The sequence below is a fragment of the Tachypleus tridentatus genome, chromosome 13 (genome assembly GCF_004210375.1).
Source record: "Tachypleus tridentatus isolate NWPU-2018 chromosome 13, ASM421037v1, whole genome shotgun sequence".
NCBI classification, from domain to species: Eukaryota; Metazoa; Arthropoda; class Merostomata; order Xiphosura; family Limulidae; genus Tachypleus; species Tachypleus tridentatus.
In genome coordinates this window covers 225,107,118-225,126,481 of record NC_134837.1, presented here as the reverse complement: position 1 = coordinate 225,126,481, position 19,364 = coordinate 225,107,118, and the positions used below count along the sequence as shown (strand labels likewise).

Below are 19,364 nucleotides of genomic sequence, written 5' to 3'. Positions count from 1 at the left end.
TACATTTTGAAAGTTAATTGTAAAATTGTTCAAAAGACAATCCATAATTCTCATGTTTTAGTTTTAAAGGTGAAATTACAAACTTTAAAACTAGATGTTACTGTCTTCTTTTAAAATACTTCATTCAAAACAAATATTGAAATATAAATAACAAATTATTAGAAATGATTTCAGAAGATACTATCTCCTTGACCTTTCATCTGTGAATCAAACATTAAAATGCTTTTGTATAATTTGATCTTTGCGTAAAACTCACTGAAATCAAGAATAAATTTCTTTTCTTTTCCTAACCATGTTTAATTGCAATAACAGAAAATTCTCAATACATTTAACAAAACATAAAATAAGTTTGAAAGCTTAAATATTCATCTGCAAACTTGAGAACACAAATATCTGCAATTTTATTTAAAACTTTAAAACATCATAAAAGACTAGAATATATACTGCAAAAAGAACAAATAAAAAGTTACTGAAAATATATAAATCAGGGTTTGAGTTTTTATAACACATTTACTTTCTAGAAGTGAAAGTTATAAATATGCCTTGCAATTTGACACTTATAAGCACATTTTACATATCATTTGGCAAATTATTTACAACAAAATAAAACTTGACTACATGGCTATTGTTAGAGAGCTTTAATAATTTATTATTCTTGACTTAATTTCCTAAACAAGTTTTCCAGTGGCTATCCTAACATCAAAGATTCCTGCATGGGTCTTTGAATGTAAAAAGTCTGACTCGTCATCCTAAATTTATTGAAAGTGAAACACTAACCTGAAACTGCACAGCCTCTTGCATTGCTCCAAGATGGACTGGTATATGTGGAGCATTAGATACAAGTCCTCCATCAGGACCAAAAAGAGCACAGGAAAAATCCAATCTTTCCTTCAAGTACAAAAAGTCTGTGTTAAGGTAAAAAGACTTTGAAACAGACCTTTCTGAGTTATGTTACCATACCTGGAACTAAAATATTATTTGAATAACCTTGCTTGTAATAGATGATCACAATCTTCATACAAATAAAATTATTTTCTAAAATTAGGGAAGTACAATGTTTTTGAAGGGCAAGACAAACAAGATCCAGGAAGATAAATTCATTTTTATAGCTACCCCAGTTAAGTTGTAGATTATAGCAAATGAAAGTGAAATACTGCAAATGAAAGCAACACATGAAATAAATAAACTAAGTAGCTCTTACTGTAAATGGGAAATATACTGTTTTATCCCTATCTAATTGTTTTATAACATGATATAGTAGTGGCATCTAACAAGTTAAGTGGACTATTATGATATAATGGATAAAATTCCAGACAAGTTCTCACACTGCTATGATTGTTTGCTTTTATGGGTAATTTTAGCTTTGTACAACTAACAAAAGTCTCATTTTTCTGAAGGAGTTATCCTTTATCTATTACTATGATGGAAAAATAAATTTTGTGATGCAGATTTCAACACTAAGACCAAAACAACATCCATTTCAAACTTGTAGGCAAGTGTTGGTCATAAAAACTAGTTGAATCAACTGTACCTATAACTCACCTAAAACTAGATTTAGTGTTTTCATAAAAGCTTGAGAATAATATTTATGTATGTTATAATAATGAAAATATTTAATGAAACTATACTGCATTCTAAGTTAGAGTATGTAGGATATTTAGTAATGTTCTGAAAAATGAACACTAATTGAACTACCACTTATGTATGGAAATTCTTCTGAGACTGAAAATTAAGTTGTCACCTTTTATTTCTTTTAAATGTTATGTCACAGTCACAATGATCACTGAAGCCAGAAATTAAATAGATAGATTATGTCATAGATGAATTATCAATAAGTCAAAGAAGCAAAAATGAAAAAATGATTATCATGAAATAAATGGATACCTGTAATGATGTAATACATGATAGCTTAAATAGAAGAACCACAAAATAATTACAATAACACATAAAAACAAAGGCAAAAAGTCCTAATGATTTTTCTTGCCTCATTCATCTTAAGATGATGAAGAAATATTAGAAACTATATTTTTCTTTTTCTTATAAAGGAAAAGATCAAGTTTTGTTCATTGCATTACACTCTGAGAGAATTAACTGTGTATGAGGTTGAATAAAACTTCAGCAAGGTAGCTTATTATTGTAATGACTACTGTTTTCTGTTCTCTACAAAAATTTCCATCCTACAAACTTGAATAAGTTTATTGTTATGGTGAATCAAGAGTTAAGTTGGCATAGTGTTACATATTGCATATGTCTCCACTATGTTGATCTAAATGAATGTTAATAAAGTGTCTTTTTGTTAAACTTTGTTGCTCAGTATCTCAATTTCTCATTTATTATAGCCAGATTAGAACATATGAACTGCATTGCTCTTCCCTCCAAACCTACTGTCAAAAAAGACTTAAATAATGTTACATTTCAGCTTTCAGGGTGTCTGAGAACATCACAAAGTAAATTACTAATATGTTTTACTTCATTAGAATGAATTGAATTTAACCAGAATGATGTAGGCTTTTCCTCCAGAGAGATACTGCAGTAAACTGACACACATCTATGCAATAATGTAAAGGTACTGCATTTCAATGTATGTTGACAGCACAAACCTATTATTTATTCCTTACTGGTTGAAGAAAAGTATTTTTAACAGAAAATTAGTCTGGTCTTGATGACATAAATTAGTCTCATGGGATTGGTTGTAGCTCCTAAGTTAAAAGCTATAAAACAGTCTTTAATAATTTTAAGACTGATTTTGTAAATGGCTGTTGAAGGTCTAACAGGTAGCTTTTAAAGATATGCATGTCATGAATTATGTCCACTGATGCTTTTGTTTTTGATTTACGACTTTTGGTTTCATCTTTGTAACACACAAACACTAACCAAATCTTGACTTAACAAAGACATAATTTAAATGAAGAAAAACCCAAAAGGCAACATATAAATAGAAATAATACAATAATGTTTATAAAAAATGAAAACATTCAATTAATAGTTGTGAAATATACAATGTATGCTTCTGAACTTTCTGAAAACCAATTTGTGCAGATATAAGTCAACAGAGTTCCCAAGATCAAACCAACACATAAGTTGTGGTGTTTAAGAAACTTTGATAAGAGATATAGGCTGTTGCATAAAACCAGCAAATACTTCTAGCTTAAACAGCCTAGTGAAAAAGATTACCAGGTCTGGTCAAGTTTACGAGTGAAATGATTATACTATGAACCAAGTCACATATCATTCATTGTCAAGTCTGAATGGATCAGTTCTAGGAGAAAATTAAAAACTAGAATACCATTATGATTAAATTTTAGTGTCAATTTGAACTGTAAGAGTGGCCTTCAAGACAAAACATAAACTGTTATATCTGTTAAAGACTTAGAAGACAAACTGTACAAAAACATTTTTTCAGGCAGCAAGGAATAAGTTAATGTCAGCACAAAATATGCAAGATTCTCATATGCTGACAGAGGTTCAAAGTGTTCATATACTCCACAATAGTCTACCTAAACAAAATCAGTAAACATTGTAGCTGCAGTTCCACAGCAATAGACTAATAACTCCATTACCATTATGACCAGTACAACACCTAAATCTTTTGCAAGGAATGATCTGTAGCATCATCCATGACTCTCCTAACAGTAAGAAAACCTATAAAAATTGGGTCAAAAAGTTTAAGTCATGTATCATGTTATCAATATTTTGTTGTTAAGATTTAGAGCAACCCTCTTTCATTAAGATAAGACTTCCAAGCTTTCATACAGTGCATTAAAGCATGCATAGAATGAACCTGTTGTTTTGGTATTCCCTAGTAGAGACACAGAGTTCATTCTTGACACTGATACCAGTAACTCTGCCCTTGGATTTCCAAGAACAACAAATTATTGCTTATACAAGTAAATCAAAGAATTTTTTTATTAATTTTTAAAGTTTACAGTGTTAACAGATTAAAAATCTGATTTTAAATTATAGTGACCAAAAAGATATAAAATGGCAACACTACAATGATATATGGTAAAACATATTAAAAGTAATGTTAAATATGTTAGTGTCACTGGACATAAAAGTAATGTTAAAAAAAAATACAAAAATCTTATATGAGTTAATGAGAATTTTATAGGGGACAGGCATTATGTCTGTTAATGAACTGCTATTTGGAATGAATCAAAAATGATTTTCTGTCACAAATACCTAAAATTTTGATCCAATAAAGTGTCTTGTGTGTTAATATAACTTTCAGTTGCAGCTTTTTTGTTGTCAAGATTTGCAGTGGCATAAATTTGTCTTTTGAAATTACCATGTATTGGATGACTAAATTCACCTACTTAAGTTGCTGAACTCTGTGTACATGTAATTTTTTCATTGTTTCTAAGTGTGCAGAACTTCTCTGAGTCACAAGTCTTAGTTAAGCGTTTTTTTGAATTTGCATTGACTGATGTTTTTGAAGGCTGAATGAATAAGTATATTCTTGACTCTTTCGTTAGATTTTTGTATGATGTAGATATTTAAACCAAATCTTTTAATTGCTTGATGAAGACAAGTAGTTAAAGGTTTATCACAAAAGGCATAATTCATGAAACAGTGCTTTGATAAGGTGGTTTCTTTTTGTTTTTATTTGTTAAAATTTTGCAAGTTAAAATTGTAAAATGTCTTAATAATTTAACTATTTGGATAGCTATTAGACAACAGTAACTTTTGAAGTTTCATCCTGGCTTGCAACATATCATCAACTGTTTTGCAGAATTTTTAAATTCTATTATGTTGACCAACAAATGGCATTCCATTAGGCAGCTGGTGGATAGTATGAGTTATAGTGTAGAACAATGGGTTTAACATAACTCTTTCACTTTGAAACAGTACTAATAACTTTCTGATCAGGCCTTTTGAAGATAGTTTACAGATGAGTTCAAACACTATCCTATTTACTTCTGATGTCTCCTCCATGAACCCTTCTAAGGAAATCATGGATGACAGAGGATTTCCATAGTGGTGTGATATCAGATGAGTCTGCAATCTGTTAGGGCACTCTGTATAGAGCTCCCAGACTTTCATATTATGGAATAATCCAATTCCAGCTCCAGTCAAAGCCAACTAAAAACAATGGAGAGAAAACAGAAGTGCCATTGATGGATTACATTTGCCAACCAGAGTTATCAATAAATGAGATAACAGGTATCTAATGGAAAAGCAAGTAAATCACAGGGCATTGTGAGCCTTCTCAAGATTAAAGGTATACTGCTATAATAGCCATGGATCAGAGAGGAGATTAGGGTCAAACAGAACTGATAGATGAGCTGTCACCAAGACCAGGGGCATAATGTTCATTACAGTGTCAAAATCAATGAGACCTGCTACCATGTTGTGACTACTATGTTAATTTGCACTACAGTTTGACTCGGTGAGAAACAGAGCAGTCCACTGAACCAAATTCAAGGACAGAAAAAGAGATAGCAAGAAAAACATACCCACTTATGCAGGTGATCTGTTTTATTTGCATTGTATTTCCTTGCTATGGTCTCAGCAGATCTTTAGAATTTTCTCATTCACAAATTTGTGGAAGGTCTGTCTAGTTAGACAATGTTACATCATGTGGTTGCAGGAATGGTTTTGGCATGAGCATTCTTGGAATGGATGAATTGCAGCATAACAGACAGTTTCATCCAACATATTCAATGTTAGCTGTGTTTATCCCAAGAAAAGTGAACTACATATATATACCCAAAAACACAAGTGGGCAATATATAGCGCATGTGAATCATGTAACATAGTTACAAAGCCCATATATGAAACAGACTGTTTTCTGTCCAGAAAGCAGACAGCAATATTTCAGCTAGTTATCTGTATAAGGGTGATTTAAGTTCTTGTGAGGTTCTGCAAATATGGTCAATCAGTTATTCTGCTGCTTACTGGAATAGTCATTGCCATGGAAAATAATTGCAAGTTACCAATTCCAGTGATAATGATAGGGTTGCATCCAACATAACACATCCAAAAGTAAACACATGAATACCAACACAACTAAGACTGCTAATGAAGGATGAGAAAAAATCTAGACTCAATGTAGTAGCAGACACTGTGACTCATAGGCAGAATATGGCAATGTATTTATGAGACTGAATGAAAGTTGGTTAATGTCTGACTAAACTAATTTTGAACAGGGTTCCCTGGAGTACTAGGGAAGTAGCAAATGCTGATGTGCAGAAAATCTTAAAGGATAAAATTACATAGCTTTCAAAGAGTCCTTGGTTGTCTTCAGTAGAGAGTGTCAAGAAGGAAGGTGTATCTAGGTTATGCATTAACTTTAGATGCAGAACGTGGTCACCTTCTATTATTATAAAGATATAAGTATCTGAACACAAGTTGAACTGGATAATAAAATCAGAGCTAAGAATATTTTCAGCAACAGTTTGTACATGTTCTGTATCATGTCACTCAGCTTTAGTGATCTGCCCAATAGTTTCAAAAGTTTAAAGAAGCTTACACTGATGGGGCTAAAACAGAAGAAATATCTGATCAATGTCAACAATATCTTGATGTTTGGTTGCACATGTGAGTCTGTGGCTGAGGTCCCGAAAATGACATTCCAGTAGATTAAAAATGCAGGCTTGAAACCAGGAAGATATGCATTCATGTACAGAGAAGAAAAATTTCTTAGTCATATTGTGGGTAGGAAAGGGATATTCACAGATCCTGATAAAATAACAGTTGTGCAAAATTGGCCTCAACCTGTTACCAAACAAGAAATTTGTAATTTCCTTGGTTCTGCAACATATTAATGATAGTTTGTGATAAACTTCCCACATATAATCTTGCCATTACTGACTGCAACTAAGATGGAATGAGAAATGCAAGCAGGTACTCCAGTCTCTTAAAGTTTGCTTTAACGAAAGCCTTACTATTGATATAGGCAGGATCTGGAATTCCTGCCAGACATAGATGCCAGTAATAGCAGAATTTGAGCAGTATTACTGCAGTTGTACAATGGAGTAGAATGAACATGTACTGTACTTTTTCATGGTTTGCCCAAGGCTCAACTTATAAACCACATTAAATTACCTAATGATTAGTCATCAAAATTTCTCAATGTTTTGTAAAATAATGAATTTCTTTTAGGTGTGAAGATAATAATGTGACTTGCTCAATGAAGTTGTTATAGCCATTGGATATTTCTGTTAGTCAATGCTTCACAGCTAAACTTACAAAGATATGATAACCATGGATGTCTACTGGCTAACCAAGTTTCATCAACATGGGATATTTGCATCATGTCTCATGTCAAGATTACACAGTGAAACACACTATCCCACACAGTAAGTGTGAATGGATTCACTAATGCTGGAGAACATCACACCTAGCAACTCCCCAGACTTGGAACTTATCTTCCACTTGGACAGAGATGATGAGGAATTTAAGTTTCCCTGCTGTTAAGTAACATTTGTGGTGATCAAATGTGTACTTGGTAATTAAAACATACTTTAATGGTATATTTATTACCTGTGATAATTTCACAGTAATAAGTAGTTTAATTCTGTTCTTTATTTGTTGTTTCATGTATGTAATTAAAAAATAAAATAAGAGTTTGAGCTTGTTATATTTTTATTTTATATTCTCTACTTTTTTGCTAACTTTCACTATTTTCAAATTTCTGCACATTTCCCACCATATTTCTTCTTCTGGGCAGACCTGAAGTACAGCAGTACTGTACTTGTTATATCTTTGTCTTATTCTCCACTTTGACTTATATATGAATAAAACTTGAAAAATGAGAAATTTTACCCATTTGACTTATACTACACATTAATTTATAATGAAAAAACACAGTAATACATATGTTAATAGTATGTAACTACCGATCACACACAATGTATGATGAAGGATAAACTGCTTGTACTTATGGTTTTCTTATGGTATAAAGTTTACTGTTTAAGTGGCCCATGCATCACTAAAACAACTGATAAATTTTAAAAACACCAAAAGAATAATATCATTGCAAAAGTATAGTTAAATCATACATTATAACTACACCTGCAAAATAAACTGCAGAAGGTTTATTTCACCAAACAGGGTAATTAGGTCTACTTGTTGAACACCCTGTAGGAGTTGAAACCATTTATGTAATAGTGATAACAAACCATACAGTAAGAGGTTTCACAAATGAATCAATGCCATAGTTATGCTTCAATAATTAAAATGTAAAAAATAGCTGAGAGAGAATAGAAGAAAAACCAACAATTATGAAATGACATTTCACCATTGTTAACATGCTGATGGTACTACATTAATGATAGCAAAATGTTATTTTAATGTATATCTTTTTTCTTATCCAATTTTAGCTGTTTAAAGTGTGTGGAATATCCTCCAGTATTTATAATGTTTCAATAATTCTAAGAATAATTAATAAAGGACCCATTCTAGCATGGGAAATCCTTATCATGCAGCAAAGTAAAGCAATGATTGGCTAAAATTAAGGAATACAGCCAAGATGTACATAACTATGGTATTTGTGAGGACACATAAGAGGAAAAACAGTATGTTGTACCATTGTTACCACCTGCTAAGTGTTAGTGGTCTCTAGAGTTTTGAAGCATGAGATTCTCCAGACTTTGTATGATACAAACACTGGAGGGCAAGATCTTACACACATTTGTGCTAATATTTGACAGTGCTTCCCCCAGCCATGATGAGGTCAAGACACGTAGTACTTATGTGACCACTGAACAGTATATGCCACTCACAGAAAAAGCTAGCCTAAAAAGTTTAACTCAACCAGAAATTGTTGATTCTCCTCTGCAGAGAATACTCCTGGATATTGCTGTCCCACTCTCAGAAAAACAACAAGATCATCTGTATATATTCACAGTCATCAACTACTTCACAAAGTGAGCTGAGGCTTAAAGATTGATTAATATGTTCACACAGTCCATGACTGATGCAATGGCAGGGCACTGGATAGCCCAGTTTGAAATATCTAAAGAGATCCATATGAGTCTGGGAATAACCTTTAATATCTAACTGCTTATAAAATTGTGTAAAGTGCTGAGTGTGGTGAAAATGTGCATTTCACCCTATTATTCTAATCTGATGGTTAAATGAAGTGGGTGGTACAGAATGTTAAGTGTATGCTTGTTAAATCTGGTAACATCATCCAAACCAATTAAAACAAACATTTACCCTAAGTGATGATGACATACCACACAAATGAACAAAGATCAAAAGGTTGTTCACCAAATATGCTCATATTCAGTTACAAAATTCTGCTTTCTGTGGAAATTATGTATGGCACTCCACCTAAAGCAGATGTACCACAATTTACACAAAAATATGTGGAGTTTTTAAAATCTACATTAATTGGCATTCATAAGTCTGTATATCAAGACATAGGAAAGGCCACCATCTGACAGTAAAGATGTTGTAATAAGACCATGAAGGAAAGAATATACTAAAGTGGAGATAGGGTATGGCTTCATTACATGCCAGCTTCAAAGAAGCCTCTTGGGTTTGACTGGACAAGACCTCACCTTGTATTCCAACAATTCAATTCATTAACATATGGGTTGAAATAGTCAGGGAAAATATAAATGTGCATAGCACATGCTAACCAGCTGCATATGTGTTTGACTGATAAACCTTTAATGAATTGGCTTTATCAAGATTCAGAAGATGAGGTAATCAGTCAGATGGAGGATAAAACCACTGTTTGCTCCTATTCAGGAAAGAAGAGCTTTGATTCTTCTGGGTGATTCATATCAGGAATTACTAGATCTAGAAGCAAGAATCAGCTATGACAATGACTTTCCAAGCAATACATTAATGGGACTAAATCTGATCAAGGGCTAGGACACTCATTTGAAGAAATCAATTGCTGAATGGAAGTGGAGATCTCTGCTTTTAAACTATCAGGTGATGTCACCATACAATGAAAACACTATTTTGTGGCTTCCATTTATTTACCATAAAGATAGGAAAGTTGGTGGTAGCTGATGCAACACCTATTGTGTTACCAGTTTGTACAACAGAAGGTGATAGTAAGAGTTCAAAAAATTAAATGAAGAGATTCAGTAACATGTATTTTGACACTCTCCTGTTATTAAACAGGCCCATGCTGTTTCTCAAGGGTTAACTCAGTTTCATTTGAATATACAAACATATAACAGCAGAATCCAGTCATGAAACACAAATTTTAAGTAATGTTGATTTGATGTCAGTTTGGTGAAAGTAATGTCTTTTGAGATCTTTTTTTTGCATAATCTATTAACACCTATGAATTGGATGAAAGAAATTTTTCAGTAGCAAAATTCAGTTGAAAACCCATAAGTCTGCAGCCAAGTTGGACTTTTGTTAATTCAACAGAAAATGCAGTGTTATTCATGATCCTCTCAATAAAGGATGTAAAAAAAAGATTCTGTAGACTGAATAGAAAAGTATGCAGGAGAGAAATCTATCTATGAAGTGTACAAATTACTGAGAAGTTAGCTTATAGATAATTTCATGTAAGTAGCATCTTTCCTGTTGATTCTTCTATTAAACATGAAAAATACCAGTGGAGTATCGAGGGTGAGAAGAAAAGTTTGAGTAATTCATAACTGTATTTTGTGGTGCAATGTTGAATGACTGTGTAAAATTTTGTAGACGTCACTCAGCAAACTGATGTAGAAACTGCCAATGAGCTGAGAAAATTTCTTGCACTAGCTGCATCAAATATGTAGTCAACTGTAGGTATATGGACAACATAATGCTGAAGAAACTGCTGAACCTGTGAGATTCAGGTTTTATGTTTATAATATGGAGAGTAAAAGTATGATGTCAGAAACTGTGGAGTAACTCATAAGGTGTTAATATAAGTTTTGAAAACTCTGTGGTATGTTGTGATTAAAATCTTAGTAGAAAAGTATAATTCTCAGAAATACTCTCTTCTACTACAACTCAAACTTTTTCCTTTGTTTTTGTCAACAAACAGGCCCTTTTCCATTTCTCTCCCTTGAAGTTTGTAATCTTTTGCAAATCTCATTGTTCTAAATGAAACTACTGATCTCTGATTGCAGAATGAAATTATACAAGATACAACTAAAGCTGATTTTTAGAATACTCTTATGTTTTGAAATTAAACAATTAAAAGTAACATTTTTGAAATGATCAATTGAGTGGCTATTGGTTTCCAGCCATGATCCTGACTAAATAACCTTTTCTTGTGCTTCCATTAAAACGTTGGATTACAATTAATTAGTGAACATTTTAAGCCCACATTACAAGACACACACTGATTAAACTTTATAGTATTAAATAATGATGAAAAATTTCTCCATTTTTTAAATGGTAAACAACCCAATAAACAGTTTACTGTAGAAAATCAGTAGAATGACAAACTGATTCTTAGATGTTCATGTGTAAAATAACCATGGAATCCTTATGATTAAAATGTATCATAAACCCACTTTCACTGGATTTTATTCACATTTTCAAAGTTTTACTCTCTCAATTTTTAAAGAAACTGTGGTTCAAACTGTGTTTTATAGTTTTTAAGATAGCAGTAAATTGAAACTTTTTGAAGCAGAACTGAGAACATTAAACAAATGTTCAGAATAAATTATTTTATGTTGTCAATTCTAAATAGTTTTACCCACACCATACTGAAAGTTTAATATCATATCTCTTGTTATGTTAGATATTGTGAAAACAAAAAATTTCCTTGAGTCACACACTGCTTAGACACTATTTCATACATGATTAAGAAGGAATTAATAAACAACAGTATGAGTATCCTTAAGTTCAATTCAAATATGTCTTTAAAACATAAGTTTAAAGGGCTTTTCATCTTGAAAGATAAAATAACATCCATTGAATACCCTGTTAATGGTATACGAGTTCACTTGTCTTAGGTGCAGCCATAGATATATTTGATCAACTACTGGAGTCTCTGTTGTCAAATTAAAGAACACTGTGACAACATTAAAACCTAAAACACCAGTAGTCTTATGAATCATTATGATGTTGTGCCTACCTCTACTTTCTCCTACATCATTCTCCATTCTAAGAAAGAAAACTACTATCTTTAGGAATATAACGAGGCATGACTCTACATTAAGTACAAAGAAACTATCCAAACAAAGCAGTGATCTCTTTCAAAAAGGATTATATCGAAATAACACTCTTTTAAACAAAACTGGGGTGTATGTCTATTTTGATTAAAAAATGCTAAAAACAGCTTATATAAACCAGATTAATAACTCGTACACATTTGTCTGATCATACACTACCTTTCTGACACTACGTGGGCATTTATTTAATAACTACTTCATGTATGTTGACAATAACATCAATATAGAAGTTTGTAAACATTTTGACCATAATTGTATTAAGATCTCCTACAATCATCAAAACCATAGATCCACAAGCAAGTTTGTACAAAAGCTGTTAAGGAAATGTGCGTTAAAAGCCAATGGAATATATGTGGACTCCATCTGTAATTCCCAGGTTAAATCAATTTTATTAAATATATATAACCAATAAATTAAGAAACAAGTTACAAAACTAAGCTTAATTAATTAATTGTTAACATTTCTAATAGCATGTAAGAAAATGATCAAAAATCAATAAATACCTTGATATTTGTAGATATAGAAGTCCTCTGTAACACCCTGAAAAAGTACATACCATGAAATATGTCTGCTTTAAATTTGTGTTTCTAATTTCTTATTTTGTTATTTTTATACCAAAAGTCAATAAAAGTCTGTTTAATATTTATCAATACAATCCTTACTTTTATTATTTTTTAAATAATCTATTCACTAATTTCCAATAAAAGTCTGCTAATAATAAAACTATTGGTATGGTAAATATTAAAACATATTTTTAACAATTTCTCTCCCACTTCACTCATATATGAAGGATGTGATTTTATGGTTATGCACTGCATCACATTCACAGTACATTAAATCTGTAAGGGGCTATTTTTAAGGCTTATTCTTAAGTTTTTGTTATGGTTTTAAAATAATATTTAGGCAGGAAAACACTTACTTATATGCAATGTATGAGATCAAAATACAAAAAGTTATTATGTGTGTGTGTGTGTATATATATATATATATATATATTACAAAACAAGCACTTGAATTGTAAATCCTTGAAGAAAATAATTTTTTAATTTTTTTAAATTTCTCAACTAAATTATTTATTATAAACATAAAATATACATCTCCTTAGAACAGAAATGATGTGAGTGACATGTCCCAGAATTAAATGAACTTTCATACAGGTTCATGTCACACTTTTTTTTTTTTTAATTAACAACAACCATATTTATGCATAATACAATTCAATCAGCAAAAAAATTACTATTTGGTATGAAAATTGAAGTTAGGCCAAAGTGAAATTCCACAAATATAACAATGGGAGTGAATGTATTAAATAGCTTTTGATCTGCATTAGAACAATCATCCAGCTACAAGAATAAATTTTTGGTTTCCATATATGAATAAGGTGAAAACCTGTTTTTAAATCTTTTCAATCTTATTAGAATACATTAACTTGTAACAGATAATTACTGAATAATGAATAATTAGTTTACTAGCTTAACTGTTCTAGTTCATACATTTACTATTCTTTACACAATATGAAAACTTTACACTATAGTTCCAACAACATAATCATAAATTATCACAAAGAAGTTTCAACACAAAAAACTTGCTTCAATTTTCAATACAACTTTTCATAGTTTGCACATGTACAAAAATAAACACCTATGGTATATTTTATGTAAAATGTTACAAAGGAAACAACTCACAACCACAATAATTAAATGAACACTAAAGACACTTGAACAGATTCCATACTGTAAGAATACCAAACTATCAAAACTTGTGATATATACAAAACACAGATTTAAAATAAGTAAATACTCTACATTTACGTGAATCATGTAAATGTCTAATGAGTAATAATTATAAGGTTACCTGAGTAGTTAAAATGTCTGATGTGTATTAAGAACATAATTAGACTGGTTACAAACTGTAGGATTACCAGAACTATTAAAATTTGTGATATGTACTAAACACACAATGATAATAATATCATTATTGTAAAGTCAATAGAATCATGAAATGTGTATGATCTGTTGCAGGTTCAATAAGTCATGTACAAAGTGGGAGAATGGAGAAATATGACTGATTTGCTTTGAGCTCTGCAATGTATTACCTAATGTCCAAAGTTATTGACAGAATAAGAGCAACTCGATAAGGAAAGGTTTTTTGGTGTTTCAGAGAAAATTCTACTTGATTTGAACTTTCATTTTGAAAACACAAGTTTTACTTATAATTATTTTAATATCAAAATTTATATCTCTTTTTTATTGTTGTAATCAGTCTAAATTGATGTAACTTATTTATTGCTACCTTAAGATCAATAACGTCATTACTGTTACAATTATTCAACATTTTTGGTGTAATAGATTTTTTTAACACTTAACATATGCTTTCAAAGTTTCTAACATATGAAACATTTTTAACAGAAATATGTACTGTTTACTGGCTTTTAAGTGGTCAGATAGCATTTATAGAGAGGAGTGTGGAATGTTCTATTTATACATGGCTATACTGTTGTTAAATGGTTCTCTGAACATTACATCTACAACAGTAATTGATGTTTACAGCTCATGTATGTATTTTCGGTAAATAATGTATACTCTAATTTTTATTGTTATTTTCATTAATAGTATTAGTTAGAATACTTACTATTTTTATTGTGTTTTACTTATGGTTTAAAAATTTATGGTTATAATATAATTAATCAGAGGTTGGGATTTGCTGTTTTTAACACAATCCTTTCTCATGATTTTGTTTACTTATTTAACTTCATTTAAATGTAATTATTTAATTTCACTAAAACATATGTAGATATATGTATATACACACTAACAACATAATTTGAATACTTTCCATTGTATCAACATAATTCTTAGACTGTGTGTTCTTTTAAGTTAGCAGATGAAAATAATTTATAATCCAGTATAGTGACTGTCACACTTTGGATAGGTCCCTTGCACATAGGGTTAAACTAACAATGCAAAACAATATATTGTAAAATTCTGAGGCATCTTTTTCTTATTCTTATTTTAACTTGAAAGAACAGTCACCTTCCCACAATTGTCTGTGGGCAGTGAAGGGTGATATAGATGTGGAACATTGTAGGCTTGAGCACCCACATCTTGCTCTCCAAATTTCTAATCCCCTTATGTGACACTAGTGAATTAGAAGTTAAGATTAACAGATGGTGTATCCCCATGGCAATGTGGGTCCTACTTCTTCAGTTACCTCCAATACCTAGGATACATTTTATAACCCCACATTGTATTTTTTTTTTAAATATGCAGCATGATTTGTTTAATTTTAGTGTGTTTTATTTATGGCTCAAACATTTATGATTATAATATATATATACATGCACCACATTTTGACTATCCCACTAATGTTTAAACTGACTCTTTTTGGTCTTTGCAAATTTATCTGACCTCTCAACCAGCACATAACAATGAAAGTATACACAACATTCAATCTAGTAAGTATCACCACAAAATTTGGTAATCTTTCAATATACATTAAAAGTATGTTGTCCACAAAAAATGTAGTATTTAATAAATTACTTTTACTAAAGATTTTATTGATTCTCATATGAGTACAAGGTGATTTTCAAGAGGAATAAATCTAAATTACCTTTTAATTTTCGAGAATGACTTTATATTGTAACTGAAAATTACACATTATTTCCTCTTACATCCAAAGCCAAAACACTTTCTTGTATTTGTGTTCATTTAGAATTTTTCCTTTACATGCTCATTAGATCCCCTCAGCATATGCAGAATACCACTTATAACACCATGAAAATAATTTATCACAGCAGGACAGCATTGTGTAAACAAATGATAAGCTGTACAGCTTCATTACACAATCAAGTCTTGGTATTATAAGTAAATTCTTTATTATTTTTTATGTTTTTTATCTCATCTAATAACTTTCTAAATTTTACATTTAAACAACTTTTATAGTAACAAATGTAAAATATACCTAAATGAGAAATGTATTTCTGATAGGTACTTACCTCTCCTCACATAATACATTTTCACAACTTGTGCTATACAATTTCTGCTCACCACTAGCCTCACATAATTTCTCTTAGTATAGCTGCTTTGTAGAATGCAAATAAGCATGTGACAACCCTCCATCAACAGGAGTGTGACACACCCTCCTAGCACAGTAGACTCCCTCTATACTGTAGAGCACTATCATCACTTCTCAATTTGTCATTCAACTGTACAACTGTACTCAATGTTTGTTTTGTACTTGCAGTTCTCATGTGTATTTCCTGTTAAATGTAATGTGTGTTGATAACTCTTGATTTGTTAATATTTATTTACTCTTTGTGGAAAAGATTTTCTTTTACATTTTCACATAATGCTACTACAATGCCTCCTGTTAAGGATCCAACCATTACTGATCTACCACATCTTACTACTTCTGTGTTTTTGGTCTCCACACTTTTTTTGCAGAGAAAGTTTCGACCATAGTGCATTATGAGTTAGAAACTATCCTGCAGTCTGGTATATCTCCAAAACCTCAGTTTACACTCCCATTTCCAGAGGAATCTGAACCTTATGAAGAGGATTTGGACAGCCTTTTCTCACCCCCAGTTTTTGCTGCACCATCCCTCATATTTCTTTAACGTTTTTGTACATGATTCCCATGATAATTATCTATTATCTCTCTTCCATCCATCTCCTTTTGAAGGCTATCCACCATTCACCTGAAGGATTTTCAGTGGATACACGTACCCTTCTCTTTTCCACCTTGGCACACTAAGCTTCCTTAGCCTTCTCTCTTCATACACGGTCCTTTTGTTATTGGGAACATCATGAAAATAGCCAGCAAACAAGATAAATAAAAAAATTGAGAATTTAAAACCTAAAAATAAGGATCATAAAAAAGTAAGCATACATTGCTGGAGTTTTATATATATATTTCTTGTTTGAGTAAGTAAAGTTTACAGTATTTCAAGCCTTGTTTGCTTACTTTTTTATGATTTATATTTGCAGGTTTTTAAATCCCCAATTATTTATTCATCTTATATAGACTTAAGGCTAACCTATACCCCCTACAGCAGCTGATGTTTTTTGTTTGTAATGAAGCACAATGCTACACAAGGGGTTATCTATATTCATTCTATGTGCTTCAATAAAAGGGTTTTATCAATGTAGCATAAAGAGTTAGTTCTCTATCCATAATTCTAAAATAAAAGGTATTGGGCCATCTTTACATATATGAGCATTATATGAGATTAAGAAGTTAACAATAAAAAAAACCCTACTTAATACTTTATAAAAACTAAAATCAATACACAACATCTGGCTAGTCAGTTTTGGTGTATAATATAATTGATTCTAAAATATGGTCTCAAGTTTGCAGTAAATTAAGTTTCTATACTCTGAAGATTATTAGGAAAGTTACAATATACAGTATGTAATCCTTCAAGAGACAGAATAACCATTATAGATAAATATAAACAACAATTCACACAATGTAATCCTTAAGAATATGATGATGTTTAATCATGCAATACAAAATATGAAAAGTTCCCATGCTACATGGTATGTAAAAACCTGTAATGAATAAACAAAATGATTGACATTACAAACTAACAGTACAATCTGTAATAACTATATCATAGAGTTTGAAAGTCCCTAAACAATACTTATAATGACGCAAAATACCAAGTGATTTGTAAAACACACTAACACTATGTAATCAAGAGTCATGTATTATATTTTAGGAAACATACACACACCATAAAATTACTGACCATATGAAATTATATAATGATTATTTGCTGTAAAGTTAGACAACTAATGACTCTCTTTAAAGAAATGGCCTCTCTATAAAATTTACCTGAGTCTATACAGCATAAAGATAATGTTGTATCCACTGAATATGCTTATCAAGAACTCCAAAGAATCAAGTAATCAGAACTCGATGAAGTAAAACCTTCACAACAATGGAGGTTAAGACTAAAGTGACTAATATCAAAGAAACAACACACTTATTTTCATTATTTTAAAAAAATAATTAAAAAGACCTGTTACAAAACAACTAACAAATAACTTACCTCCCCATTTGTTCAGCAATACTCATGAATCTGTGAGAGAAGATAGACAGTTGGATTGGGTCCAGCTCAGTTCCAAGCTTCTGGGTTTTGTTATTACAAACCTGCAAATGACAATTTTTTTCACACTGAATATGAATCAGACACCCTCCTCAAAAAAGACAAAGAGTTGATTCCTGATATCATTTCACAAACTAAACTTGTTCACTGTTTGTCTATATTTATTTGTTTTTATAAAAACCTTTTGCATATGATTTCTTGTATCTCTCACTATATGTTCAATGTAATAGTTACATATTATTAAATTGTATTTTAAGAGTTAAATAATCATTTAAATAAACATTACCTTAAAATGGACACTAAACAAGAACCCACACTTATATAAAAAAGTTCTCAGTTTTAAACCTCTACACAAAAGAAAAAGCAGGTAAAACTACAATAAAAATTTCCACATGGAAACAGTTTAGGTATGAGAAATATAAATACCATTAAAGTGTACTTTCTGTCTGTTTGTTGGTTTTATGAAGGAATAGCTTTACAAAGTCAATCTACTTATCATAAAAGGATAATGCAATACCACAGTAATTAAAACCACAATGATATTTTTAAATAACATCTAGTTAAGTACCATGAAAGGGCTTTCATGGTCTCTTGTGACAAGAGACAAAATACATATTTTTGATCAGTCACAAAGTTAAAGTACACACAAAAAAGTTTAATACAGCATGTCAGACAGAGAATACAAATATCATGTATGTGTAAAAGTTATGTTTGCATTTGGTATCATATTAGGATCAACCAAACAATGAAGATGAAGACAAGGTCTGAAGAGTATATGTCCCAAACCTATTATATACAAAACTGACAAGAAAACTAATACAAATATAACAGCACTAAAGATGTGTGTCACCAAATGTTTTAAAATCACTTAGTAAAATAACCATAGTATATAACCTTTAGTATCTGAACAAATAGAAAAAGTTGAATATGCTATATTAAAATGAATTTGAAAATGAAAATCAGCATGTAATACAACAATCATAGTATATGTAAAGCCATGGTGAAATTGGTGTATTAGATTATTTGTTTTTTTGGAATTTTGCACAAAGCTACACGAGGGCTATCTGTGCTAACCGTCCCTAATTCAGCAGTGTAAGACCAGAGGGAAGGCAGCTGGTCATCACCACCCTCCACCAATTCTTAGGCTACTCTTTAACCAATGAATAGTG

At 31.0% G+C, this 19,364-nt stretch overlaps 1 protein-coding gene across 1 annotated transcript in view; it reads right to left on the bottom strand.

Moving 5' to 3' along the window:
* Positions 1-19,364, bottom strand: part of LOC143237662 (5-oxoprolinase) — a 214,426-nt gene that overhangs the window by 71,982 nt on the left and 123,080 nt on the right. The window contains exons 19-21 of the mRNA XM_076477158.1: positions 18,139-18,239; positions 12,590-12,626; positions 778-888 (exon numbers count right to left, since the gene is read on the bottom strand). Of these exons, the coding sequence (XP_076333273.1) occupies positions 778-888; positions 12,590-12,626; positions 18,139-18,239 (249 nt within the window). The remainder of the gene's footprint in view (positions 1-777; positions 889-12,589; positions 12,627-18,138; positions 18,240-19,364) is intronic.